The sequence below is a fragment of the Mus caroli genome, chromosome 18, assembly GCF_900094665.2.
Source record: "Mus caroli chromosome 18, CAROLI_EIJ_v1.1, whole genome shotgun sequence".
NCBI lineage: Eukaryota > Metazoa > Chordata > Mammalia > Rodentia > Muridae > Mus > Mus caroli.
Window position 1 is genome coordinate 8,342,868 of NC_034587.1, and position 27,447 is coordinate 8,370,314.

General features: G+C 41.7%; 1 protein-coding gene across 5 annotated transcripts in view; it reads left to right on the forward strand.

The window, feature by feature from the left end:
* Positions 1-6,221, forward strand: part of Rbbp8 (RB binding protein 8, endonuclease) — a 110,410-nt gene extending 104,189 nt beyond the window's left edge. For 4 of the 5 annotated variants that reach the window (XM_029472024.1, XM_021150757.1, XM_029472025.1 and 1 more), the window contains exons 17-19: positions 1,789-1,885; positions 4,170-4,311; positions 5,843-6,221. In XM_029472024.1, coding sequence (XP_029327884.1) covers positions 1,789-1,885; positions 4,170-4,311; positions 5,843-5,940 — 337 coding nt within the window. In that variant the 3' untranslated portion in view covers positions 5,941-6,221. The remainder of the gene's footprint in view (positions 1-1,788; positions 1,886-4,169; positions 4,312-5,842) is intronic. The other variant, XM_029472027.1, reaches the window with a different exon arrangement.
* Positions 6,222-27,447: the final 21,226 nt, after the last annotated feature.

Below are 27,447 nucleotides of genomic sequence, written 5' to 3' on the forward strand. Positions count from 1 at the left end.
TACTTTGGGGGGCTATGGAGAGCAGGATCAACACTTTGGAAAATTTATTCTGTGCTCTTCAAAGTGAAGGAAAAGGCTGTCTCGCTTAAAAGACTATTCCAGATGGTATAAAAGACAAGGAGACTTGGCATTTGGCCCCAGGATATTACAGTAGAACATATTGTGGGACAGTCTCACAAGGTGCCTGCCAGAAGATTGGGAAAATAATGTGTTGGACCTCTGGGCTGGCCCAAGTGAGATGGTTTGTGAATTGAAAAAGGTATAGTGATCATTTCTAGCAAACTCATTTGCTCATTTAGATAAATGAGGCATTATATTCTTCATGCTTCCATCCAAAAAAAAAAAATATATGAGTACTTTTATTTCTGAAGCTAATGGATAGCTAAGGAAACAGGAAGTGGATAAGGGTAGAATGGTGGTAAAAGTCTCATCTTGATTGCTTCTCCTGCTGAGAATTCTAGAAAACCCTGGGGTACTAGCTACTTGTCTCATTGCTGTGACAAAATAGCTCACAAAAGTAACTTGAAGAAAGGAAGGAGTTACTTAGGCTCACAGTTCTAAGATGGAGTCCATCATGGTAAGGAAGTCACAGCAGCAGGAGCGGAGGGCAGCTTGCATATTGCATCCCCAGTCCAGAAGCAGAGAGTGATGAATGCTAACACTAAGCTAACTCTCCTTTTACACTCTCTGGGCCCCATGGAATGGAATCTCCCACAGTTAAGGTGGGTCTTTTACCTCAACCTAAATAGTACTCTTAGGCATGCCCAGAGGCTAACCCTCACTTAGATAGTCTCTCATAGATGTCCTAAATGATCCTAGATTCTGTCAGGTTGACACTATCATACATCAAACAGTAACCTGTTTTGTGTCGTGTCAGGGGAACAGGCTTACTAACCTTTTAACTGATGCTTCCTTTGAGGTTTGCTATGAATGTTAGTCTTCTAGTGAATTCCTTGCTTCATATATTATACTTAGGGGAAAGGATATGGCAAAAATGGATTCTACATAAGCCTAGATTCTTTGAAAAAATATTGTATAGCAATATGTTTTATCTATCCATTCATGCTCTCCATTTTTTAATCATACATTACTCTAAAGTGGGAGTTTCTAGAAGTTAAAATAGAAGGGACCTATAACTCAGTATAGTTGGAAATAGAGTATTTAAAATTTGTTTTGAAGAAAAGTGCTTTCCAATTAAACGGACATGATATCCAAATACTCGGAAGAGAAAATGTATTCCCAAGGAAAATCATTTTAAAAATCATCTTCTATGTTTCCAAGTATTTAGAATGTGTCATGTAGTTGTCTTCTAAAAACTTAGATTTAAATGTGTATGTATGTATACAAATGATTAAACCAAGAAGGGAACCATTAAGAGAAGATGAGTCTTAAAGGAAAGAATGGGGAAATAGAGACAGTGAGTGAACCGCCTATGACAGGAGAGACGAGGAGGCAGTTGGCAGAGAAGAAGGGCCAGGCCAGCAAGCATAGGGAAATGGAGGGAAGAGAGCAAGAGAGGAAGGGAACGCATAAGAAATTATGCCTGAAAGGGCACAGTGAAACCTGTTCCTGAATTAAATATTCATCTAGAATAATACTTGACATACAGAAACAATAAAGACTTGAAAAGAATCACTTGTTTTCCTAATATACAGAAGAACATCTCAAATAAAATGACTGTTTGGGGGGATTATTTCTCTTTCAAATTCTTACAGTTTTAATTCATATTTTAAACCAAATATCTTTCTAGTAACAAATAGGTTAACTTGATTCCTTTTTTCCCTCCAGAGAAACTAGCATACAGAATTTTCCTCATATTGAGGTAGTTCGGAAAAAAGAAGAGAGAAGGAAATTGCTTGGGCACACATGTAAAGAATGTGAGATTGTAAGTACTGATGTAAACACTTCTTTTGAAGTGTGATTTTATAGATCGTAAGTGCCTGATTTGAAAATCACAGATCCTATTTATATTCAGAAACTTTGCTCACTGCAGTAATGATAGAAAGAATAAGGAACCTATCAGCTGAAACTAGCATCTATAAATAAATAGATAGAAAAAAATGAGAGTGAAAGCCCCCAGCTTGTCCCGGAGCCTGAGGCCTAACCCTAATTCCATTTTAAATTGCATTTATTCACTTTAATGTGGAGTTGGGTACATGTGTACCACAGTGAGGGTGGGGTCAGAGAATCACTTGTGGGAGTTGGTTTTTTCTTCTCATCATGTGCGTCCTGAGGACTGAACTTCGGTCATCTGGCTTGGTGAGCAACAATAAGTTGCTGAGCCATTTTGCAGGTACCCTACATTCTAATTCTTATGGCTCTCTTAGGACATTATGTGCCTCTTTTCTTTTCTGTAGTCACTTGCAAATGCTGATGTACATACACCATTTAGGGAAAAATGACGCTTTAGCAGGAAAAGAACATTTATTCCTTTCACTATCTGGACGTAGCGGTACCCATAACTTTCTAAAGAATCAGTACCACTATAAGCCCCATTTTTCTCTGAGATAATTTTCATCACAAATTGATAAAAATAAGTCCTTCATCCTTAGAACACTTATATTTTTACCTTTTTGCATTGGCTAGCTTATGCTGAAGAAATCAATACTGACTATCCTATTAATATGTTGTCCCAGATAGGTTATTTAATATCTTATAATGTGCTGGTTTTCTTCTGTCTCACTATCAGCTGTTAGATGCCCTCCTCAACATCTACCTTCCTCATTTAGATTTTCTTATTAATTGCTATCTTGAAAATTTAATAGTCAAGACACATTAAAATAGCATGTGGAAAGTCTGACTTGATTATAGTAAGGGCTTTGTGGAAATATGCTCTTACAGAAGGAGTACAGATGGAACCATCTTGAGAAACAGTTGGACAGTTGCAGTCATTGCTTTCTGCTGTAAAGCATTGTGATGAAAGCGCTTGGGGAGGAAAGGACTTGTGTGGCTTATACTTCCGTGCAACAGGCCAGCGTGGAAAGAAGTCAGGGCAAAAACTCAGGGCAGTTTCCTGGGACAGGAACTGAAGCAGAGGCCATGGAGTGGTGCTGCTTACTGCTTGCTCCTCAAGGCTTGCTTATCTATCCTGCTCTCTTCTAGAACCTCGGGGTGGCCCCGCCTACAATGAGCTGGGCCCTCCCATATCAGTCACTAATCAAGAAAATGCCCCACACAGTTTCCTACAAACAGTGTGATGGAGACATTTCCTTAATTTTGATGTTCCTCTTCCATATGACTTTAGCTGACATAGAGTTGATTAAAAAAAAAATTGCCAGCACATCAGTACAAATGAAACCACTTATATCTTGAAATTTTATAGCACAAACATTGTTACTCTATTTTCCTTCTCAGTGATCAGTGTCTTCTTGATGTCCAGTCATTGAAAATGGTTGTTTCTTTCATTTTATGTAGTTCTGCTAGTTATTTACTGTAAAAGAGGTTTTTTAATGGCAAAAAAAATGATTAAAGTACAAATTTTATGTACTTAAATGTAACCTGTAGTGTACTATCTGTAAATTTATGCCAATGTCTATTCTCTACATCTCTCAGCAAACCCCACTGGTTTTTACCTGCAGACTGTTCTGCTCCGTATTCACTTACTTTCTCCACCAACACCACCAGGTACACACCCAGGCTTCATCTTACATGGCCTTCCTTAACACACTTCACCATTTAGAACTCGAGCAGAAAAACTGTCCTCAGAAATGCTCATCTCCATGTTCTCCCTTTCTTTTGGTTCTTTCTCTTCTTAAACACAATAATGGCCTGTTGTATTTTTTCCTAATAATCTTTTAGAAAAAAAGTTAAATTATGCCAGTATTCTGCCAGTACCTTTCAGTATTTTCTCAGCTTACTAAGTAGAGCCCAAACCCAGGGATAGCTCAGTGCCAGGTGTGCCAGGCAGGGTTGGCAGTTGTAAGTGCAAAACCTCTATGGATAAGGAAACAGCGTTGATTCACAAAGCTGCTTCTCATTTACAAGCAAGCATTTCACAGACTCACCACTGACTTTGTTACTGTTACTACTACTACTGCAGTATCACCAGTACATATTATTTCCTTAGAATGTTTAATTTAAATAGTTTTTTAGTTTCTAGTTTATAATCAGTAAACATGCCACTCTGGTCATTATTCCTAAGTGGGAAACTTACCTGTTGTTACTGTTAGTATTATGCAGATTTGCCAGCAGAAGAAAGAGAAAAGAAGTTGGCTTCCTGCTCAAGACACCGATTTCGCTACATTCCGCCCAACACACCAGAGAATTTCTGGGAAGTTGGTTTTCCTTCTACTCAGACGTGTCTGGAAAGAGGTAGGATTATCGATTTCAGGATTTTAGGGTTTTTTTTTTTAAATATTGTATAAGATTTAAATCTGAATATAAACCTTTTCTCTCTAACTCACGTTTTCCTGTGCTATAAGTTAAATACTGCTTCTGTGACATACAAATGAATTCCTGCATGGGAAAGGCTTTCTTTCACCTGTCCTGTTATTTGACTTGGGACTAGGCATTGCTTATAATCACTTTGATGTGACTATGTATACATTAGCCTGGCTTGTCACTCAGATTTCAGAAAGCAGTTTTATCCTGTCAGGATGACGTATAAGTGACACGCCTTCAAAGTGGGCATTTTCATTTGCTGTGTGTCATAAAAGCTCGCTCTTGGAGCAGTGATGTTTGTTCTCACCGTTCCCAGCAGCATGGTGCTAAACAGATGGTAATTCTGAGTTTGTGTGATATGACTGGCAGCTACAACAGTGCTCAGATTACAATTGACTATGACATCTATGGCATTTAACTTACTTGTAGCCTTTTGGTCTTAAGCCTGTATTTAAATTATTAATATTTAAAACTTTTACCCAAAGAAAGATAAAACAACAAATAAATACAGTGATAAGATGACCAGCTAGACTTTGAGTATTTTCAAACTCCCAAAGGTCTACTTGTGACTCACACCAGGAGGTGTCTTCCCCACTTTTGGAGAAGCGCCATATGTTTAACTGTAGGAAACACACAAAGTCACTGACACCATTTCTCCTCCCGGTCATTGCACAGAATCAGATAAGCTGGTTACAACCATTGTTTACCCTACTAGCCTGGCCCAGAGCACAGTCCTCCCCTGAAAATTACGACTGGAGATTTCTTAGGAAAATCTGAGTGTAGAGAACACAGACTTCTCACCTTATGAAATAGCTACCACAGAAGACTTTGGGGGAACCACGGAAATTTATAATAGTAGAGTTTAGATTTAATAATATGGCCCCATGTACAAACCTGTTGGGGGTAGGGGAGACAGGCAAAAGAGAGACGCCTAAGAACTCTGGGTTAGAGGGTGGTCAAGATTCTCACCTGTTCCAGTTCTGTGAACTTGAGCAAGTGATTTGATTTCTGCAGGTCTCCATCACTCGTGTGGGAAATCAGTGTAGCAGAAGCTACTTGGAAGAAGCATGAGAACTGTCTGAGATCCTGGATACTGACTATTTTATACATTTTGTTGCTTTTTTTTTTCCCTCTCTTGGTATAAATGAGGAAACTCTGGTGCTAGCTAGTGAAATCACTCACCAGTATCACACAGCTAAAAATCAGAAGTATCATGAAAACTAGACATTACACAAGTTAAATATGTAGTGAATATATACTGAAAGAAATGCTGTTGGTTTTGTTACCTGGATAGGTTGTGTGTTTGGTTGTAAGGTAGTGTCTCATGCCCAGGCTGCCTTCGGACTCCTGGTCTTCCACTTCTTAAGCATTGGGATCACAGACATGAGCCACCATGCTCACCCATGCTGAAAGAGATGTATGTTCATAATGCACTGTTCTAAAGTCATAATTTGTTTTTCAGGTTATATCAAGGAAGATCTCGATCTTAGTCCTCGTCCCAAAAGACGGCAGCCTTACAACGCGGTCTTTTCTCCAAAAGGCAAAGAGCAGAGGACCTAGACACTGGCGTGAAAGCAGGGGAGCAGGCCTTTTTGTGTTTCACTTAGTTATTTATAGTTAAAGTTGGAATAAACATTGATCTTTGATATTTTTTGATCTTCTATAAAATGATTTATAAATGAGTTTTCTATTAAAAATGTTTTAAATGGCATATACCAACCATACAAATAACTAAAATGTGGATGTGTTTTTTCTTTTGTACCTTCAAGCAGTAGGGTGTTTCATTTTGCACTCTAAATTTAGGGTTATTTACTTTATTTGGTAATTATAGCTTTTGAAATACGGCTGTGGTAGTCTATAATTTATTCTGTATGGATCTTCATCGTCTGTTTCCTTTGGTGTTTCTCTGCAGAAGAGCCCTCGTGGTAATCTTTAGGGGTTCTCAGTTTATTCATTAACCTGTAGATCATACCAGCTTTTGATATGCAAGTATTTTTTTAAGGGGTGGAAGCTAACTTTTCAATATAGTCCTTCTGACTGCCCAGCATCTCTTTTGTTGTTGTTGTTGAATCGAGTGCAGTGCCAGTCTGCAGTAAATTCCTCTCAGAGACCACAAATACCAACAGACTCTTAAGTTAAGCATGCCCTCTGACCTGATCTGATCAGACTCTTAAGTTCATGTGCCCTCTGACCTGATCACAGAAGACTCTAAGTTAAGTGTGTTGAATGTAATTTTAATAACATGCTTGCTCTTTCTCGAGACCTCATTCTGAACTCCCTCAACCTCTCGCAGCTAGCTTCACCAAACTGCCAACCACTGCCCTGGCTATGCCCTTTTTCCTGCCCACCTTAGTTGCTGTAGAATGGAAAACACCAGACAGCCAGATAACTCAGTGGCTGATCGAAGAATATCCTACCCCATCCTCCTTGGCCTCCACCCATGGCAGAGGCCTATCTTGGGGTTTTACTGCTCTGAACAGACACCATGACCAAGGCAAGGCAACATTTAATTGGGGCTGGCTTACAGGCTCAGACATTCAGTCCATTACCATCAAGGTGGGAGCATGGCAGTATCCAGGCAGGCATGGCACAGTAGGAGCTGAGAGTTCTCTGACTTCATCCAAAGGCTGCTAATGGAAGACTGACTTCCAGGCAACTAGGGTGAGGATCTTATGCACACACCCACAGTGACACACCTACTCCAACCAGGTCACACCAATTCCAACAAGGCCACACCTCCAAATAGTGCCGCTCCCTGGTCCAAGAATATACAAACCATCATAGTGCCCCTGAGACCTACATGTCTGCCACTTCCTCCACTCCACCACCTGCTCTGCTTCCTCCTTCTTGCCCCTTCCTCCTGAAACCCAGAAGTCCCACCTCTTCCTCTTCACCCATCAATTGGCTTCCAACATCTTTATTAACACAATCAAGAACCAATTAGGGAATTAATACGTCCCCCTACATCTCACCTTTTCTGTCCAATAAAAAAAATTTTTTTAAATTCTCTCCCATATATAAATTGAACAAAACCATAATAAATAAGTAAATTACACAGTAGAAGGTACAAATGACATCCAGTCCACCAATTTGTCACTTTAGATAAAATACCAGATTTCCTAACTGCAAGAATTATAATTCTGTACCTGGATTATGCTTAGAATTCTAGCTTGCAACATCACTTGAAAACCATGTCATCCACTCTATAAACTCTATGTTAAGCAGCATGGGTTTGAATATGGGACTAAAACTAGTCTTCAACCCCATCAGAAATCCAAGAACAACTAAATATTACCTGAAAACATAGGAAGCATGAAACAGCTTCCAAACTTAACTCAATGTAGAGACAGCTGACTATCTGGACAGCCCCCCATTTTTCAGAATCCAGGAATATCCATCTCCAGCCTTCTGGCCAAGAACCATCTCTATCTGACAGACCTATTATGCAGAAAGTTGAAGGGCCACTATCTCTGTCTTGACAAAGCCAGGAGTCAACTATTCTGCAAAATGTGTCCTTCTCTGGACAGTATTGTCTGTCGATGAAATGGGCAATTTCTTGCCAGGGCTGCCTTGCCATGAAAGCAACCTTGCCTGGAGATGAAGATGCTCAAAATTATTGAACTGTGAAGAGGGTACTGTCAGGAGCAGACATGTCTCATAGTCAGATGACCATTAATGAAATAATATTAAGTGTTAATTATGTGGATTTCTTATACTGTCAAAGACTATATAAAGTATATCTGACTGTTAAACCTTGACCTCTCTTAGCTATTTCCTATTGAAATATCTTGAAAATACCCTTTTATAATTTATTCAGAACCATGAGTTTCTTATCTGGTCCTTGTATTGTTCAATCAACTAAAAACAGTTTGTAATAGCAGTTAGAAAGACTGGGTCTAAGCCTCACATTCGTAGATGAGTTGCATAGGCACAATACCTGTCTAAGGGTAACAGTATTAATCTCAAATGTGTATCAGTATAAGAAAGTCATTCCAATGAAATGTTTCAATGTAAGAAAATATAGTTTTAACTTTGCATCAATCATAAAAATATCTACCAATTAAGATTATGGCTACACAACCTATTTCCTCTCTGTTCAAATTTATGACCATTCCCAAATTCCCTAGAATGACAACCTTTAGAATAATCACTTCCAGTCCTCTAAACTCAGGGAATTGGGCTGCCAACTCCATGGCTTCTTCCTGCTGAACAGGGGTGATAAAATATCTTTAAAGGGGAGGGGAAAGGAAGGGGAAATAGATTTGGTTAGGCCTTAAGAAAGCCAAGCCAACCATTACTATTCAGTCTCTGATGTCTAAGTTCTGACTGGATAAGTCTGAAAGTTTGAATGAGACAAGGCGACCTGGAATCCATGACACCAGGAGTCCATACAGGTCAGTTCAGCATGATGAACACTCTGCAATATACAAATCTCAAAACAGAATTTAAGTACCATCAAGATATCTGTCCTGTTTGATTCTTTTGAGTTTCTCTAGCTTTTCAGGGGGGTTCCCTCTGTCATATCTGATCCATATAACTCCAGAAGGGTCTAGAGCTTATTCTCCTTCACTGTGAACACAAAAGTAGAGCCTTTCTCCCAAAGTAGTAATCAAATATTCTATGAGCCTAATCTGTCATGCCAAGATATTTAACCCGGAATTCCTATGGAGCCCATGTTCGAACAAAATGAGTTATCCTGCAAGACCTTTTAAATTTTTCCTAAAGCATTTTATTTTCATACAACCTCCCTGCATCTTCTGTTGGAGGCAGCAGCCCTGCCTCTCCACCTAACCCAAGGGAGCAAGCTTGGCCTGTCCTTGCACAGCAGGGACTCCCAGCACCTCTGGGCCCAAATTCCCTACACTAGTTCTGATCCACGGGAAGAATTCCCCATGTGGCTTGGGCAAAATATGTATACTCTTCTATCTTTAAAAACAATTAACCCAAACTTGGAATTCTATCCTATGGTTACCTGCTTGTAGGAAGCAGGCAGCTTTTACTGTTTGCTTCTCAGCCTCAGAGCAGCCATCTTGTCTCTCTTCCCAGCAGGGATTACTCAGAGGCTGTGAGCTGAGCCTGCCCCTGTTTCTTTAAGATTCCTCGCACGCTGGAGCCATGTGACTCCACTCCCTGAAAAACCAATTCTCTCCTTGACATGATTCACTGTATGTGGTTCATTCAAGAATACTAAATTAATAGTGGATTCTCACCTACCATGTTAGGCATCATCTGTTGCATGTAATTTTAATAACATGCTTGCTCCCTCAACCTCTAGCAGCTGTCTCCACCAAACTGCCAAACGACCGACCGCCCAGGCTGTGCCCTTTCTCCTGCACACCTTAGTCGCCATGAATGGAAAACAACAGAGGGCCTTAATATTTTAAAACTAGCCAGATAATGGCTGGGTGAAGAATATCCTAACCCATCCTCCTTGGCCTCCACCCACGCCCCTGAGACCCACAGGTCTGCAGCTTCGTCGTTCCACTGCCTGCTCTGCCTCCTCCCTCTCATCCTCTTCTCTTCCTCCTGGGACACAGAAGTCCCACCTTTTTCCCTTCACCTAGCGATTAGCTTCTGACATTTTTATTGACACAACCAAGAACCAATTAGGAAATCAATACCTCCCCTACATAAGCATGTGCCCTCTAACCTGATCACAGCAGACTCTAAGTGTGTCCCCTGACCTGATCACAGTATTCCAGCTCATCATTTGTTTTTTCCACGATGTTTTCTAGTAGTTTCGAGCCACATCTGTTAGATACATTTTTGCCTATATATTCAAACATACTGTCTGACTTTCCTAGACTGACCAAATGTTATAAAGGAACTTCAGTTTAGCTTCAGAGACTTTAGTAACTATATTCCTCTGGGTGGTGATTGAGTTGACTGGCTAGATTCTGTACCACCTATTTTTGTGGCAGTTGCCTGTCTCTTTTTCTACATGTTTATTTAACCCATATCTTGCCAGAGTTTCATGTAAACCAGAATACAAAAGACTACAGAGAATGCTGTAGTAAGATCTAAGTAACCTCATAACATAAAATCTTCTCAGAGTTGTGAAAATGCTCTTGCTTAGCCTATGAATTTATTGATTCATTACTTGACTCAAATTTTTACACCACTGTAGTAGCATATGTTCATCACATTTCTTTCCTTTAATAATTATTTATCCAGTGTTTGGTTTTTTTCCTGTATGAACAACTAACCATCTTTTTGGTCACTGTATTCCAGGACCTGTGTTCTTCACAAAGGATTTTCACTTTTAATTCATTTGTTGTTATTTTGGTTGGTTGGTTGGTTGGCTTTGTTTGGTTTTTGTTTTGTTTTGTTTTGTTTTGAGAAGGAGTTTCTCTGTGTAGCCCTAGCTGCCCTGAAAATCCCCCTGTAGACCAGGCTAGCTTCGAACTCAGAGCCTGCTTCTGCCTCTCAAGTGCTAGTACTAAAGGTGTGTGCCTCCACTGCTAGATTCTCTTTTAATTTTTAAATAGCCTGTGCGCTGGTGATGTTGGAGTCCACCAAAAGACCCTCACTCACAAAGACCATCGAGACCGACATCACTGCAAACCACAAGAGGTTTTTTTATTGATCCAATTCGTTGGGGACCACCACCACCACCACCCCCGCCTCAGCATGCAGGCAAGAGGAGAGACCCTGAACAAACAAAGAGCACACTTTTTATACCTTGTAAGGGGCAGATTTAGGCAACAGCGCTAGCTGGCTTATTCTAATTGGTGTAGCAAGTAACCTTTTCAGGCATTGGCTGGTTTGTATAGGGTGACTACCTTTGGCCTAGTGACTCGCTCTGCCTGCCCTTATGGTGGGTTATTATTATTGGTCAGCAAAGAAGCAGTACATTTTGAACTTATGGGTCAGCTATTAACGTCACAGCTATTAACACGTCATGGGGAATTCTAGTGACAAGGTCAGGGCAATTTGTGGTTTTTCTCAGAATTCAGTGTGGGGTGGGGTAGGGGAATTTTTCTGGGAACTGCTAATCTTGTTTTGGCAGCTGCAGACTTAGTCTGGTCTTTTTGACCACTAAACTATATAGTTTGGAAAGTCCCTTCAGAGGGGGAAGGGGCTAGGTGGTCTTGAATTTATTTTGGATTTTACAGTGACCTGGATGTCTCCTGGCTTTCTATGCTTCTAAACTCTGTAACATTTATCTTTGTGGCTGTAAAATAGCTAAGTGGTGTCTAGAATCTGGTTTATGTTCTGTAAAAAAAAGAAAAGAAAAAAGGTATGTGCTATTTGTTTTTGTCCCCTTTACAAAGTTTTATAGAGCTAGGTGTAGGTACCTACTCCTTTAATCCCTGTAGGGAGACAAAGGCAGAAGAGGCCAGCCTGGTTCACATAGTAAGTTCCAGACAGCTAGGACTACATAAAGAGACTCTTCTCAAAATCACAAGTAAATATTAAAACAAGAAGGTTTTACAGAAAGCCCTGTTGCTTTTCAGTGGCCAGAATTGTCACATGTATATGAGACCCATGGCTGCCTCCTATCAGAAGCAGAGACTAGGGACTAGGAGTCTGAGGGATCTATTCATTTAAACAGGGTGCCACACACATGCAGTGTCTGCCTCCAGGAAACTCTGCTTCTAAAAAGCTGCCTAAGCAAAGGAAGATTGTCTGTGATGATCATGTGACAGTTGTCTAGTAACTCTTTAAATTTTATCTTGCCATCCCTTGTAAGGTTGGGTGAACTGATTCCTTCTAGCTACTATCAACCAGCCTTGTCTTGAAGTAATAACACTTTTTAAAGCCACTTGAGTTAAAATCATTTACATGAAAATGGAAGTTTATGACACAGTGCAGTCTCAGCTTTTAAAACATAATATGTAGGAGCTAGAGTTATGGCTGGGTGGTTAAGAGCACTTGCAGCTCTTGCAGAAGACCCAGGTTTGGTTTCTAGCACTCATGTGGCATCCATAATTCTAGTTCCAGGGGAACAAGAACCCTCTAGGCTCCTTGGGCACTAGGCAGGCATGTGATACACATAAATGCAGTCAACACTCATACACTTAAAAGATAATGTATAGGGGGCTGCAGAGATGGCTCAGTGGTTAAGAGCACGGGCTGTTTTTCCAGAAGACCCAGATTCAAATCCCAGCACCCACATGGCAGTTCACAACTGGCTATAATTCTAATTCCAGGGGATATGACACCTTCACACAGACAAACTTGGAGACAGAGCACCAATGTAAATTTAAGGGAAAAAAAGATAATGTATAGAAGCCTGGAGGGAAATCTAAGAGTACTGACTGCTCTTCCAAAAGACCTGGTTTAGTTTCTCACACCCACATGGCTGTTCATAATCATATAGTTTCAGGGGATCTAAATCCTGGTCTCCATGGGCACCTGGTGATCACATGGTTCAGACTTACATTTAGACAAACACCTGTATACATTCTTTAAAGGTATAGAATTGAGCCTTTATATACTTGTAAATGATTCATCTCTAACATAGACATTAGGAGATATTTCTGAATAAATTTCACTCACTATTTACTATATATACACACTATATATAGAGAATATGTATATAATATAATAATATTACATATACACACACACACTATATATATATATATATATATATTGTGTGTGTGTGTGTGTGTGTGTGTGTGATTTCAGGTTGCCTAGAAGCTTTTTAAAGTTGAAGAACTCTGATTCAAATGCTGGAAATATGCAGAACCTATATATCAGCACTTCACATTTCAGTAACTCCTGTCTTTGAGAAACATGTATTCTGATTAAACCTTAGAACGTAAGATTTCCTATTGCGACTATTTAAATAAGTTAATCAAGAATACCTAAATGTTTGTAGAAGATAATGTCAAGAGAGTAAGGGACAGTGTGTGAAACAAAAACCGTTCTTTTTTATTAGATATTTTCTTTTTTTACATTTCAAATGTTATCCCCTTTCCTAGTTTCCCCTCCAAAAATCCCATATCCCCTCCCCCTCTCCCCCTGCTCCCCAGCCCACCCACTCCCACATCCTGGCCCTGGCATTCCCCTATACTGGGGCTTACTGAACCTTCACTGAGCCAAGGGCCTCTCCTACCATTGATGGCTGACTAGGCCATCCTCTGCTACATATGGAGCTAAAGACACAAGTCCCACCATGTGTTTTCTTTGATTGGTGGTTTAGTCTCAGGGAGCTCTCGGGGTACTGGTTAGTTCATATTGTTATTCCTCCTATTGGGCTGCAAACCCCTTCAGCTCCTTGGGTACTTTCTCTATATTCTTCATTGGGGACCCTGTGTTCCATCCAATAGATGACTGTGAGCATCCACTTCTGTATTTGCCAGGCACTGGCAGAGCCTCTCAGGAGACAGTTATATCAGGCTCTTGTCAGCTAAATCTTGTTGGCATCTGCAATAGTGGGTTTGGTGGTTGTTTATGGGATGGATCTTGAGGTGGGGCAGTCTCTGGATGGTCCTTCCTTCAGTCTCTGCTCTGAACTATGTCTCTGTAACTCCTTCCATGAGTATATTGTTCCCCCTTCTAAGAAGGATCGAAGTATCCACACTTTGGTCTTCCTTCTTCTTGAGTTTCATGTGTTTTGCAAATTATATCTTGGGTATTTTGAGTTTCTGGGCTAATATCCATTTATCAGTGTGTGTATATCATGTGTGTTCCTTTGTGATTGGGTTACCTCACTCAGGATGATATCCTCCAGATCCATCCATTTGTCTAAGAATTTCATAAATTCATTGTTTTTAATAGCTGAGTAGTACTCCATTGTGTAAATGTACCACATTTTTCTGTATCCATTCCTCTGTTGAGGGTCATCTGGATTCTTTCCAGCTTCTGGCTATTATAAATAAGGCTGCTATGAACATAGTGGAGCATGTTTCCTTATTACAGGTTGGAGCATCTTCTGGGTATATGCCCAGGAGTGGTATTGCTGGATCTTCTTATGTATTATGTCCAATTTTCTGAGGAACCGCCAGACTGATTTCCAGAGTGGTTGTACCAGCTTGCAATCCCACCAACAATGGAAGAGTGTTCTTCTTTCTCCACATTCTCGCCAGCAAATGCTGTCACCTGGGTTTTTTATCTTAGCCATTCAGACTGGTGTGAGGTGGAATCTCAGGGTTGTTTTGATTTGCATTTCCCTGATGAGTAAAGATGTTGAACACAAAAACAGTTCTTAATGCCACTTAAGCAGTGAAAAAAATTGTTTTTCAAAGTCCACCTGGACAGGTTGCTGCTGAGGGCTATTGTTTTAGTAACTGAGTCTAATTTATAGTTAGCACATAGGGTATTCTTAGTCTCTCTAAACTCTAAAAGACTGCAAAGATTCCTCTTAAGATTGCCTTTTAGAGAAAATTCAGCTATAAAAAGAATAACATTACATAAGCTAGAGGGCACCACTTCATTTATCAAGCATTTACAAAGGGCTTATCCTTACCCAGCACAATACTAAATGCACTGTCGGCATGCAGCCAGGCATGGTGGTGTGCACACTAATCCCAGCACCCAGGAGGCAGAGGCAGGTGGATGTCTGAATTCCAGGACAACCAAGGCTACAGAGAGAAGCCTTGTCCCAAAAAACAAACAGAATACAAAGCTTCCCTACCACCACCACCATAAAAGCAAGCTTTTAAAGAGCACGTGTCTGAGTATTCTACTTCATTATCCCTGGCACCTGCACAGCATGAATTAAACTTGGAAAAATGTCACTTGTAAACTAAAGATGCGAGTTGTATCTCATATTCTATCATTCAGCTGTGTCTCTTATATTTATTTAATTTATTTTGTGTGCATTGATGTTTTGCCTTCAAGTATGTCTGTGTGAGGGTGTTGAATCCTGGAATTGCAGACAGTTGTGAGCTGCCATGTGGGTGCTAGGAATTGAACCTAGGTCCACTAGAAGAACAGTCACTGCTCTTAACTGATGAACAATCTCTCCAGACCAAAATCTTTTTGTGGTTAGTTGATTTGGGTTTTTTTTTTTTTCCTAGACAGGGTTTTTCTGTAATATCCCTGACTATCCTGGAAGTTACTTTGTAGACCAAGCAGACCTTGAACCTCAGAGTTCTGCCTCCTGAGTGCTGGGATTAAAGGTGTGAGCCACCGTTCCTGGCTTCAGTTGTCTTTTCAACATACCAATTTAAAAGACTCTCAGCATCCATCTTTATGGCAACTAGAATAATTCCTATTCCTAAACAACCTTTAACGTGAAGTCTAACAGAACCCATGAAGTTGTTATCTGTTATCACACCAGCAGAGGGCAGAAGAGAGCTGTTTCTAGAGAAATACGTAAGAATGTAGCTAGGTAACCACAAAAGCAACTGTGTGAGTAAACAGAATAACTGGGTGTCTGATTCCATAGTGAAAATTTACTGGATCAAAGACAGTTCATTATAGCTACTATTATAATAGAGCAAATAACAAAATCAAGGTTTATGGTTTTGAGAATATATCATCAAATGTTTGCTTGGAGTTTGAGGTACAAAGAAATACCAGAGTTCCAAATACCCAGTGAGAAAAGACAAACATAAAAAGACACCTAAGAGTCCAAAAAAATTCAAACTGAGTGCCTAAAAACTGAAAAATAATCAGAACTCATATTATCTTGTTAGTTAGCCTGGAGAAGCAGAAGAAAGAACAGCATAGTTAGGAGATGAGACACTAAACCTCTCAAGACCCTTAGCAACAATTTAGTTACAGTCTCACACTGTAGAATGGATTAACAGTAGCATGAAGATTTTGTGATTCTAAAAAAACTAAAGCTAGAATGTGGTGCATCGAGGATGTCAGTTTGTTCTTCCCCGTCTACATGTAGGTATCAGTAGTAGCTTAGAACTCCTTTGACTTATTAGTGAGAGAAGACCTCAATTTGGATTTGTGATATGAGAGTTCTGACAGAAGTCTTTCAAGTCCATGGTTTCTTTTATTTGCACTAAATATTACATAGAGCCTCAGTATGCAGGTTTTCAGCCTTGTACACTATCCAGCTGAACCTGACCCTGGATTTCTCATCCTCCTTTCCCTACCGCCAAAGTGCTGGGATTAGAGGCACTCACCACCGTACCCTGTTTACACAGTGGTACACTGATGGCATAAACTTATTTTGTTCATTTAGTCCTGTCACCTAATAAACTCAATTAGTAAGGCTAGTTAAATATAAACAGGTGGCAGGTCACATTTTACACTAGCCTCACCATCTTTTTTCTTTTTCAATGTGTTTTACCTGCATATTTGTAAGTGTACCAGCTGCACACATTGCCCTTGGAAGCCAGAAGGGAGGTCTCAGAGTTTCTGGAAGTGGACTTACAGTTGGTGTAAAACCATGTGGGTGCTGGGAAGTGAGCCCAGGTCCTCTGGAAGAGCAGCCAGTGCTCTTAACTGTTGAGCTATTGCATCTCTCAAGCCCCACACTTCATCAGAGTATCTAAGAGAAGGATCTAGACATCTGTGTTGTTTTACAGTTTGTAAATGGTTCTGGTGTGCAGCCAAATTCTAAAACATCCCTAAGACATTCACTGGCATTCAGGCTTTAACCGAGAATCACCTAAAAGGTGTCTGAAATTAAACATTACCATCCCCCCTCTTAACATTCTATTATTTACATTTCCAGCTGATGTTTCTGTTGTGAGGGCTACAAGTCTAATCATAAAAATGACTCAGGAGCTTGGTAAGTATAGATTCTTAGCCCCCACCCCATTGGAATTCTGACTGATGTATAGCCTGAGCACATATATGTACAGATGTGTATATCCATACTTATACATACATATGTTGCAACAGTAAGTTAATCCAGGAGACCCAGGGCTGCATAGAAAAATCCTGTCTCTAAATAAATAAATAAATAAATAAATAAATAAATAAATAAGAATGTAGAGCATGAGATTTAAAAATATATTTCTTTCTTGACTATACAAAACAACCTCACAAAAACAAATACCTAAGGGTAAAGGGATGGAAAAAGATGCTCTAAACAAAGGTAATTGGAAAGCAAACAGGTGTATTATTGCTGACATAATCAGCCTTAAAACAAATTAGGATTTAATTAATTCATATTAATTTAAAAATTAATCAAGAATTCTAGTCATTTACATTCCAAAAATCAGCAAAACTATTTTTCATAAATACTGTGGCTATAACAGCACAGATTGATCTCAGTACATTCTCACCAGCAGATAGATAATCAGAGCAACAAAAATCAAATGAGCTATAGATCTGGGCTGGCTGGTTTTATGTCAACTTTTGACACACAAGCTAGAATCATCAAGGAGGGAGTCCCAGTTGAGAAAATTCCTCTGTAAGATTGGGCTGTAGGCAAGCCTGTAAGACATTTTCATAGTTAGTGATTAATAGGGGAAGCCCCAGCATATTGTTGGTAGGGCCATCACTGGGTTGGTGGTCCCTGGTTCTATAGAAAGCAAGCTGAGAAGACCATAAGGAACAAGCCAGTAAGCAGCACCCCTGCATGGCCTCTGCTTCAGCACCTGTCTCCAAGTTCCTGACCTGAGGGAGTTCCTGCCCTGACTTCTATGAGGAACAGTAATGTGAAAGGCTAAACCAAATAAACTCTTGGCTTCCCAAGTTGCTTTTGATAATGGTTTTTTATTGGCTATTTTCTTTATTTACATTTCAAATGTTATAGCCTTTCTCGGTCCCTCCCCTAATCCTCATAGCCCATCCTCTCCCTCCACCTGCCTCTATGAGGGTGCTCCCTGACCCACACACCCACTTCTGCCTCCCTGCCCTGGCATTCCCCTACATTGGGGCTTCAAACCTTCACAGAACCAAGGGTGTCTCTTCCCATTTATGCCCAACAAGACCATCTTCTGCTACATATGCAGCTAGAGACACATGTAATCTTTGGTTGGTGGTTTAGTCCCTGTGAGCTGGGGGGGGGGGNGTCTGCCTAGTTGATATTGTAGTTCATCCTACGGGGTTGCAAACCTCTTTAGCTCCTTCAGTTCTTTCTCTAACTTCTCCAATGGTTGGCTGTGAGCATCGCCTCTCTGTATTTGTCAGAAATTTTCCTGAACAGAACACCAATGGCTTATGCTCCAAGATCAAGAATCAACAAATGGGACCTCATAAAATCGCAAAGCTTCTGTAAGGCAAAGAACACTGTCAATAGGACAAAACAGCAACCAACGGATTGGAAAAAGATCTTTACCAACCCTACATCTGATAGAGGGCTAATATTCAATATATACAAAGAACTCAGGAAGTTAGAAGCCAGGGAATCAAATAACTCTATTTAAAATGGGATACAGAGCTAAACAAAGAATTCTTAACTGAGGAATACAGAATGGCTGAGAAGCACCTAAAGAAATGTTCAACATCCTTAGTCATCAGGGAAATGCAATCAAAACAACCCTGAGATTCCACCTCACACCAGTCAAAAATGCTAAGATCAAAACTCAGGTGACAGCAGATGCTGGCAAGGATGTGGAGAAAGAGGAACACTCTTCCATTGTTGGTGGGATTGCAAGCTGGTACAACCACTCTGGAAATCTGTCTGGCAGTTCCTCAGAAAATTGGACATACTACTACCTGAGGATCCAACAATACCACTCCTGGGCATATACCCAAAAGATGCTCCAACATATAACAAGGACACATGCTCCACTATGTTCATAGCAGCCTTATTTATAATGGCCAGAAGCTGGAAAGAACCCAGATGTCCCTCAACAGAGGAATGAATACAGAAAATGTGGTACATTTACACAATGGAGTGCTACTCAGCCTATTATAAACAATGACTTCATGAAATTCTTAGGCAAGTGGATGGAACTAGAAAATGTCATCCTGAGTGAGGTAACCCAATCGCAAAAGGACACACACACTCACTGATAAGTGGATTGTACTGGCTGGTTTTGTGTGTCAACTTTTTCTCAATTAGTGATGGGGGGAGGCCTTGTGGGTGGTACCATCCCTGGGCTGGTAGTCTTGGGTTCTAAAAGAAAGCAATCTGAGCAAGCCAGAGGAAGCAAGCCCATAAAATCACTCCATGGCCTCTGCATCAGCTCCTGCTTCCTGACCTGCTTAGTTCCAGTCCTGACTTCCTTTGGTGATGAACAGCAACATGGAAGTGCAAGCTGAATAAACCCTTTCCTCCCCAACTTGCTTCTCAGTCATTATGTTTTGTGCAGGAATAGAAACCCTGACTAAGACAGGGAATATTAGCCCAAAAGCTCAGGATACCCAAGATCACAGATCTCAAGAAGAAGGAAGTCCAAAGTGTAGGTGCTTCAGTCCTTCTTAGAAGGGGGAACAAAATACTCATGGGAGGAAATACGGAGACAAAGTATGGAGTAGAGACTGAAGGAAAGGCCATCAAAAGACTGTCCCACCTCCAGATCCATCCCATATACAGTCACCAAACTCAGACACTATTGTGGATGCCAAGAAGTACTTTCTGACAGGAGCCTGATATAGCTGTCTCCTGAGAGGCTCTGTCAGAGCCTGACAAATACAGAGGTGGGATTCTCACAGCCAACTATTAGACTGATCACGGGGTCCCCTATGGAGGAGTTAGAGAAAGGACTGAAGGAACTGAAGGGGTTTGCAACCCCATAGGAAGAACAACAATATCAACCAGCCAGACCCCTAGAGCTCCCAGGGACTAAACCACCAACCAAGGTAGAGGGACCCATGGCTCCAGCTGCACATGTAGCAGAGGATGGCCTTGTTGGGCATCAGTGGGAGGAGAGGCCCTTGGTCCTGTGAAGGTTCTATGCCCCAGTGTAGGGGGATGCCAGGGCGGGGAGGTGTGAGTGGGTGGGTGAGTGGGTCAGGGAGCACATTCATGAGGCAGGGGGAGGGGAAATGGGATATGGAGGTTGGGGGAGGGGACCGAGAAAGTCTATAACATTTGAAATGTAAATTTTAAAAATATCCAATAAAGAATAAAATGAAAGGAACTCCTAGAGAAAGTTTTAGCAGGCCAGCAACATGCTTGAATATATTAGAATATAGCATACCTTGTTGGGTGACTAATGAGCTCAAGAACCACAAGAGTGAATATCTGTCTAGACCACCCAAAACTTCCCTGTAGTAATTTGACCTAGATTACCTGTTGTGCCTTTAGGCAGTCCTGTGGGTAAAAGAGATGAGCTGGTGTGGCCTGTGAGTCCACCTAGCTTCCCAGCTCCCCACACTTACATAATAGCACCTCTGTGGGCGAAAACTAGAGAGCAGCTGTGATGGTTTGTATATCCTTGCACCAGGGAGTGGCACCATCTGAAGGTGTGGCCTTGTTGCAATAGGTGTGACCTGGTTGGAATGGGTGTGTCACTGTGGGTATAGGATCCTCACCCTAGTGGCCTGGAAGTCAGTCTTCCACTAGCAGCCTTTGGATGAAGACATAGAATTCTCAGCTCCTCCTGCGCCATGCCTGCCTGGATACTGCCATGCTCCCACCTTGATGATAATGGACTGAACCTCTGAACCTGTAAGCCAGCCCCAATTAAATGTTGCTTTTTTATAAGACTTGCCTTGGTCATAGTGTCTGTTCACAGCAGTAAAACCCTAACTAATACAGCAGGCGATTACCATCTTCAGAGAAAACAAGACTAGAGCTGCAGTTCCATCACTGAAGAGTAGGCTATGACAAGTGACTCTGCATTTGTCACAGCAAGGGAATTATGAGGATTAAATGAGATGATGTAGATTCTCACCACAGTGCCTGGAACATGATGACCTCAGTAATCAGGCTGCCATTCTCAAATTTTTGTCACTACAGTAGAGATGTAAGAGGCGAAGTCAGAATGGTGGACCTTGAAGACCAGATAAAATCTGGGGGAGGTTAAGTCAAGATTTCTTACATGATAAAGGGTCACACAAGCAAAAGCCTGAAGGGCCCAGGAAGGGTGTCGAAAGTGGTGGTGGAGCTGTAGGATCACAATCCTCCTAGGCAGGAGAAGCCAGCAGGGCACTACCATATACTTAGGAGATGCAGAAAAGCAAAGCTGTCCATTACACAAAGTGACTTTCTTACATAAAGACCCTGGGTACTCCCTATTTTCTGCAAGGATGTAGGGAAAGGATATTGAACATTTATTTGCATTTGATGCCAGAGTAATTGTAAATGCTATTTCTTTTGAAGAATAGATTTTACTTGATATTAACTGATCACTTCTTATTTACTCACAACAAAGTCAACAGAGAATAGACAGGTGTGGCAATCTTCTTGGGTCTGTGTCTTAGGGTTTCTATTGCCATGAAGGGACACCATGACCAAGGCAACTCTTATAAGGACAACATTTAATTGAGACTGGCTTACAGGTTCAGAGGTTCAGCCCATTATCATCAAGGCAGGAAGCATGGCAGTGTCCAGGCAGGCATGGTGCTGGAGAAGGAGCTGAGAGTTCTCCATCTTGATCTGAAGGCACTCAGAAGATTGACTTCCAGGAAGCTAGAAGTAAGGTCTCAAAGCACACAGAGACACACTTCCTCCAACAAGGCCACACTTACTCCATCAAGTAGTGCCACTCCCTAAGCCAAATATATTCAAAGCACCACTGTCTATGGAAACTGAAAAGCCAAGTTAACGCCTTTAGAACAATTCCTTGTCAGAAACATAGGTATGTTTCATGGCTCTTGGTATCCGATACCCTGTGCCACTCAGGACTCTGCCAATGATAGGGCCACCTTCAGAATTGCTCCCTAGACCCTGCAGTTCTAGGACCACGAGCCAAAAGAACCCTGTCTGTAAACAAACAGTCATCGAAACACCTGCAGAGGGAATGTTCTAAAATATGCACAGCCCTGCTTCATAATTCAGAGCTTGAAAGGAAAGCCACTTTGACCTTTCAGCAGATGCAGCAGTACTGATAACTCTGCTAGTAGACAGGTGTACATTTCAGGTACAGGGTGTCCACTTGGCCGTACTACCTGTTCCCTCAAGTGGACCTTCCTATGCATCCGTTTGTTCCAGATAGAGTGAAGGGGAGGCTGGGTTAGATGACACAGCTGCTGAATTATCCAAGGATGCCCCCTATCCCGGGCCACTCCCCGCCACAAGCCTCCCTCCACCTTTGCACAGCCCATGGGGAAACCTTAATCAGAAAAACAGCATGGTGGGGAGCTATGGGAACCTGTCCCTCAAATGTTAAAATATACCCTACATAAGTAATGTGCAAACATCACAAGGAAGAACAACGTGAAAGTGTTAAAAATATTGCTCTCTATGAAATCAGCTGTATAAACTGAGACAGATGTCATGATTCTAGTTGTGTTTGACAATGGATATTTTTCATTTATAAGAAACTAAAATTTTTTAAACTCACAACTTTCATCTCACAAGGAGATACATTACTGATACATAACATTTTTGTCTCCTTCCTCTAATCATTTAATCATTTACTTCCTCAGATTTGGCCTTGCTGCAACTTCAGCAGCTCCACAATCACCTTTGTCTCTAAGCCTCACCTGAAATGTTCCCCTTACAGACTGTTTTCTTTTTAATTCATTCTACCTGTATGAGTCTCTTATTGACACATGAGCTCTCACACATATTTTTTTTACATGTGAATATGTGTTTGTGTGTGGGTTGTATGTGTATGTGGTGTGTGTGTAGTGTGTTTGTGTTCATGATGTGTATGTGAATACATGGTGTGTATGTGTGCATGTGGTATGTGTGTAGCATGTACATGGGGTGTACATGTGCATGTATGTGGTGTATGTGTGTGTAGTGTGGTGTGTATATAGTGTGGTGTGTGTGTATGCATGGTGTGCATGTGTGTGTGGTGTATGTGTAGTGTGTACACATGGTATGTATGTATGTGTATAATTGTGTGTGTGTGTCCGTGTGTGTGAGTGTGTGTGTGTGCCTGTGTACCAAAGGCTTTCCATGCTGTCCTGGCCTGGTGTAAGAGTTCATGCAAAGGGGAGCAAGTGTGAGCAGGGAGGGGAAGTCATTTCTGTCTCTCTCTGCCACTGCTGAAGTTGGCTCTATCTCTGTCTCTACTGTGCCATCTCGGTTACTCCATGCTGCCCTGTACTGAGTTAGGTTGGGCTGGGCTGATGAGAGGCCAACTAGCCAGTAAGGAGTGGGGCAGAGCTTCAGAAGGCGTGCAGGAGAGCAGACCTCTTCCCAAGTGTTACAGCTCTTAGGACAGAAGCTCTCAGGCGACTGAGTAGTTCTCACATACTTTTAATCCTTCTAGTTAGAATTCTTATATACAGTTTTGGGGTGGGTCAGGGTCTGACAACAGGTACTTCTCATTGGCTTGATCTGAGAGCTTAGGGAAACCTTATTTGCATGTGGGAGGGCTTAGTGCTACTCCTATGTGACTGATGGCCACACACCTCTCTGTGGGGGCTTGGGGGGTGCTGTGGGCGGCTGTAGCTGCAACAGGAGCCAGGGGTCCAAGGGGCGTGGCCAAACACCTGCTGTCCCATGAAGGCAAAAGTCACCTGCTGGGTCTCTGGGGTTCAAAGCCTGTGTTCAACCAGGTACCAGGCTGCCTGTGCACAGCTCACTGCCTCACATGTGTGTAGCTCAAAGGATCTTTGCGAAGATTTGGTTCTCTCCTACACTTTGGGTCCTAGGGATCAAACTTGAGTAGGCCAGGCTTTGTCGTGAGCCCCTTTACCCAATGAATCATCTCACTTTTCAACAGATACTCTCCCTTTAGTTATCCATTGCTCAGGCACTGGTTACCATGAAGAAGAGAATTTCAAGAAAGTGTTTTCTTGAGAGTGCAATGTTGGAAAGAAGAGGAAAATGTCTGACAATGGAGTCACAAAATCCTGCCCCCGAAGCCAAAGGTCTGAGCATTGCTCAGACAGCCAGAGGCACCAACAGTTTGTTCTTGAGGCTTCTGTGGTTATGCTGTGGATGAGCTTAGCGTTAATGGTAACAGGGTTGTTCTGAGACCTGGACAGCTGCTCTGCACAACAGGACTCTACCATGTGGCCTCAGGCAGCAGGAAGCACTAGGCATCTGGCATGGGTGGGAAGACACTAAAGGAAAGCTTCCCAGGTAAGTGCTATGACTGTGGCTGTGGTGTGGCTGTGGCAGTGGCTGTGGCTGTGGCTGGCTCTGGCTTCCTCAGGTAGAAACAGTGTTTATCCACAGGAGCTTTGAACTGCTGTATCTGATGCCTCCAATGCTGCACAGAGCCCTACAGGCCTGCTATTGTAAGGAAAAGTCAGAGAAGAACTACCCAGGCTAGGAATTTATCTAGTGTCCCTCCAGCCATGGAAACCCTGTGTGCTTTCAGACAATCCTGTGGGCAATGTTTAATAAGTAACACTGCACTGCCTTTCCACTATGCTAACACTTCTACCAATAGCACAAAAGCAACACCAGGTAGTTTTTGTACTTAAATCAAATAGTGGCCGTTACATTCTCCACTACTGAATGCTGCCATGATGGGAAAGGCTCTTTTTTTTTTCTTAAGAATGATTTAACGAAATTATTACAGAATAAAGGAAGCTGAGGAGTTGTAGCAACCCCATGCCACATGGGATCCTGGATCCATGCCTGGAAATTTCCATTAGCAGGAAACTGTGAAATTTGAACAATTACAGTTTTGCTGTTTTGTTAGTGGTGTTTTATACTGCTAACGGTCTGATTTTTCCCCAATGATCAAAGTAAAATGTTAAATAATTATGCTTAGTGCTGGAAAGTTGGCTCAGCTTTTAAGAGCACTTGCTGCTCTTGAAGAGGACCTAGGTTCAGTTTCCAGCACCCACGTGACAGCTCATAACCATCTGGACTCCAGTCCCAGGATATTTAATAGCTATCCTGTCAAATTCTTCTGGCCTCGTCCTGGATGGCGCACACATATGGTGCAAACACACACAGCAGGCACACAACTTTCTTGTTATGCTGTCAGATTCTACATTGTACTTACTCTTTTTAAAACTGTACATGTTAAATATTAGTTTATATTTAAGTAAAAGTCTGCTCACTTTTATCAATAAGAATCTCATCTGCATTCTTGCAAATGTTATTTTTTTAAAGGATGTATGTATTTATTATGTGTCTTAGTTAGGGTTATACTGCTGTGCACAGACACCATGACCAAGGCAAGTCTTATAAAAAAAAGCAACATTTAATTGGGGCTGGCTTACAGGTTCAGAGGTTCAATCCATTACCATCAAGGTGGGAGCATGGCAGTATCCAGGCAGGCATGGCGCAGGAGGAGCTGAGAGTTCTATGTCTTCATCCAAAGGCTGCTAGTGGAAGACTGACTTCCAGGCAACTAGGGTGAGGATCTTATGCACACACCCACAGTGACACACCCATTCCAACCAGGTCACACCAATTCCAACAAGGCCATACCTCCAAATGGTGCCACTCCCTGGTCCAAGAAAATACAAACCATCACACTACGTATACAGCATTCCACCTGCATGTATACCTGCAGACCAGAATAGGGCACCAGTTCTCATTATAGATGGTTATGAGCCACCATATGGATGCTGGGAATTCAACTCAGGACCTCTGGAAGACCAGCCAGTGCCCTTAACCTCTGAGCCAGCTCTCCAACCTGCAAATGTTATTCTTGAAATTGCTATGAAATAAAGTTAGCCCTATTCCACAGCAACTTCAAAAGTGATAAGGATTAATTCTAGTCACCTGATGAGATTCTCTCTCTCTCTCTCTCTCTCCCCGCCCCCCTGTGTGTGTGTGTGTGTGTGTGTGTGTGTGTGTACATCTATAACATGAGCTCCTTAAGTCTTTGTAATTTGGGAAATAGAACATCTTCCAGTGACCAGAAAGAACAAGGAAAAATTGGGGGTTGGAACCATCAACCTCATATCCCACCCAAAATCCAGCTTTGTGAGAGGAGGTGAAGGTTGGATTAATCATCAGTAACCAGTGCTTACCTGATAATCCCTCCCTCACAGGGATTATCATAAAACCAAGCTCGGAGGTGCCCACAGACACAGGGACAGAAGCCCCTGTGCTTATAACCCTTCTGGACCTCACTCCTGTGACATGCTACTAGACACTTATGTGTGTCCTTTAAAGTCCTTCATAATAAAATGGCAAAAATAAATAGAAAGTTTCCATGTGCTCTATAAACTTTTAGAGAAAATTATCAAGACTGAGAAATCTGGAGCCACCTGATTGCTTTAGTCCAGTAGCTATCTGGGTATCCTGAACAGCCAAGTTGCAGCTGGCCTGAGTAGGGAGCAGTGCTGTCTGAGTCAGAGCACCCTTTACACAGAACAGCCAAAGCACATTATCGCTTTCCACAGTGTCAGAGTTTATTGAACAACAACCAACAGCAGTTTTAATGGCAGCAATTTGTAATAAAATCCACCAACTTAGTAGCCTGGCTAAGTCAGATGTGAGTTTATCCCTATCTTATTTACAAATATTAACTCTCATATCACACGGCCTACAGTAAACATATCTATAAAATCTATATGCATATATGTGGGTTACAGAATGAATGCAAGGTAAAGAGGCTGCCATGAGTTCAAGAGTTTCTGAAGTGAACTGATTCTATATTGACAAGATATTGAACCAGACAGGTACAGACAGAGTTACTTGTGAGTGCGGTGTGACTCCAGAGGTCAGTTGTAAGGTAAAAGGCCAACTAGGTCCAAAGTTGGAAGTCATTCAGGAGCAGGAATCAGCCAGTCATGTCAGGTCCAAGTGAACATACAGCTGAGAAGGCTACATTGAGCAGGGGATGGAGCATAGGAGTGCTCAGATGACAGGTCATGAGTGGGGCCATGCCATCTCTGTCAGCAGCCCATCGCTTTATGGGGTCCAGCTGAGGGAATCACACCCTTTCATCAATTGGTATGTCCAGTTAACTCTTGGGTCTAGGCTCCATGATAAAATTTTAATATGCCCATGTGCCTCCACAATTTAAATTCACCCGAATAACTTTTAGGATGGTGGTCTTTCTACTTCCAGGAATAAATTGGTCATTCTGGGTTAGATGAGTAATTGACAGATAATGCAGTTTGTCAATCCAACCAAGGACTGAAGTCATTCCTTTTCCACAAAATGGGGTGCAGACCTGCTTGTAAAGTGGAGTCTGCTAGGGCAAATCATGGATAGAAAAGCAATGCTTCACACAATATGGAGTGGGAAATAGACCAAACTCTTCAATTGTGGAGGCC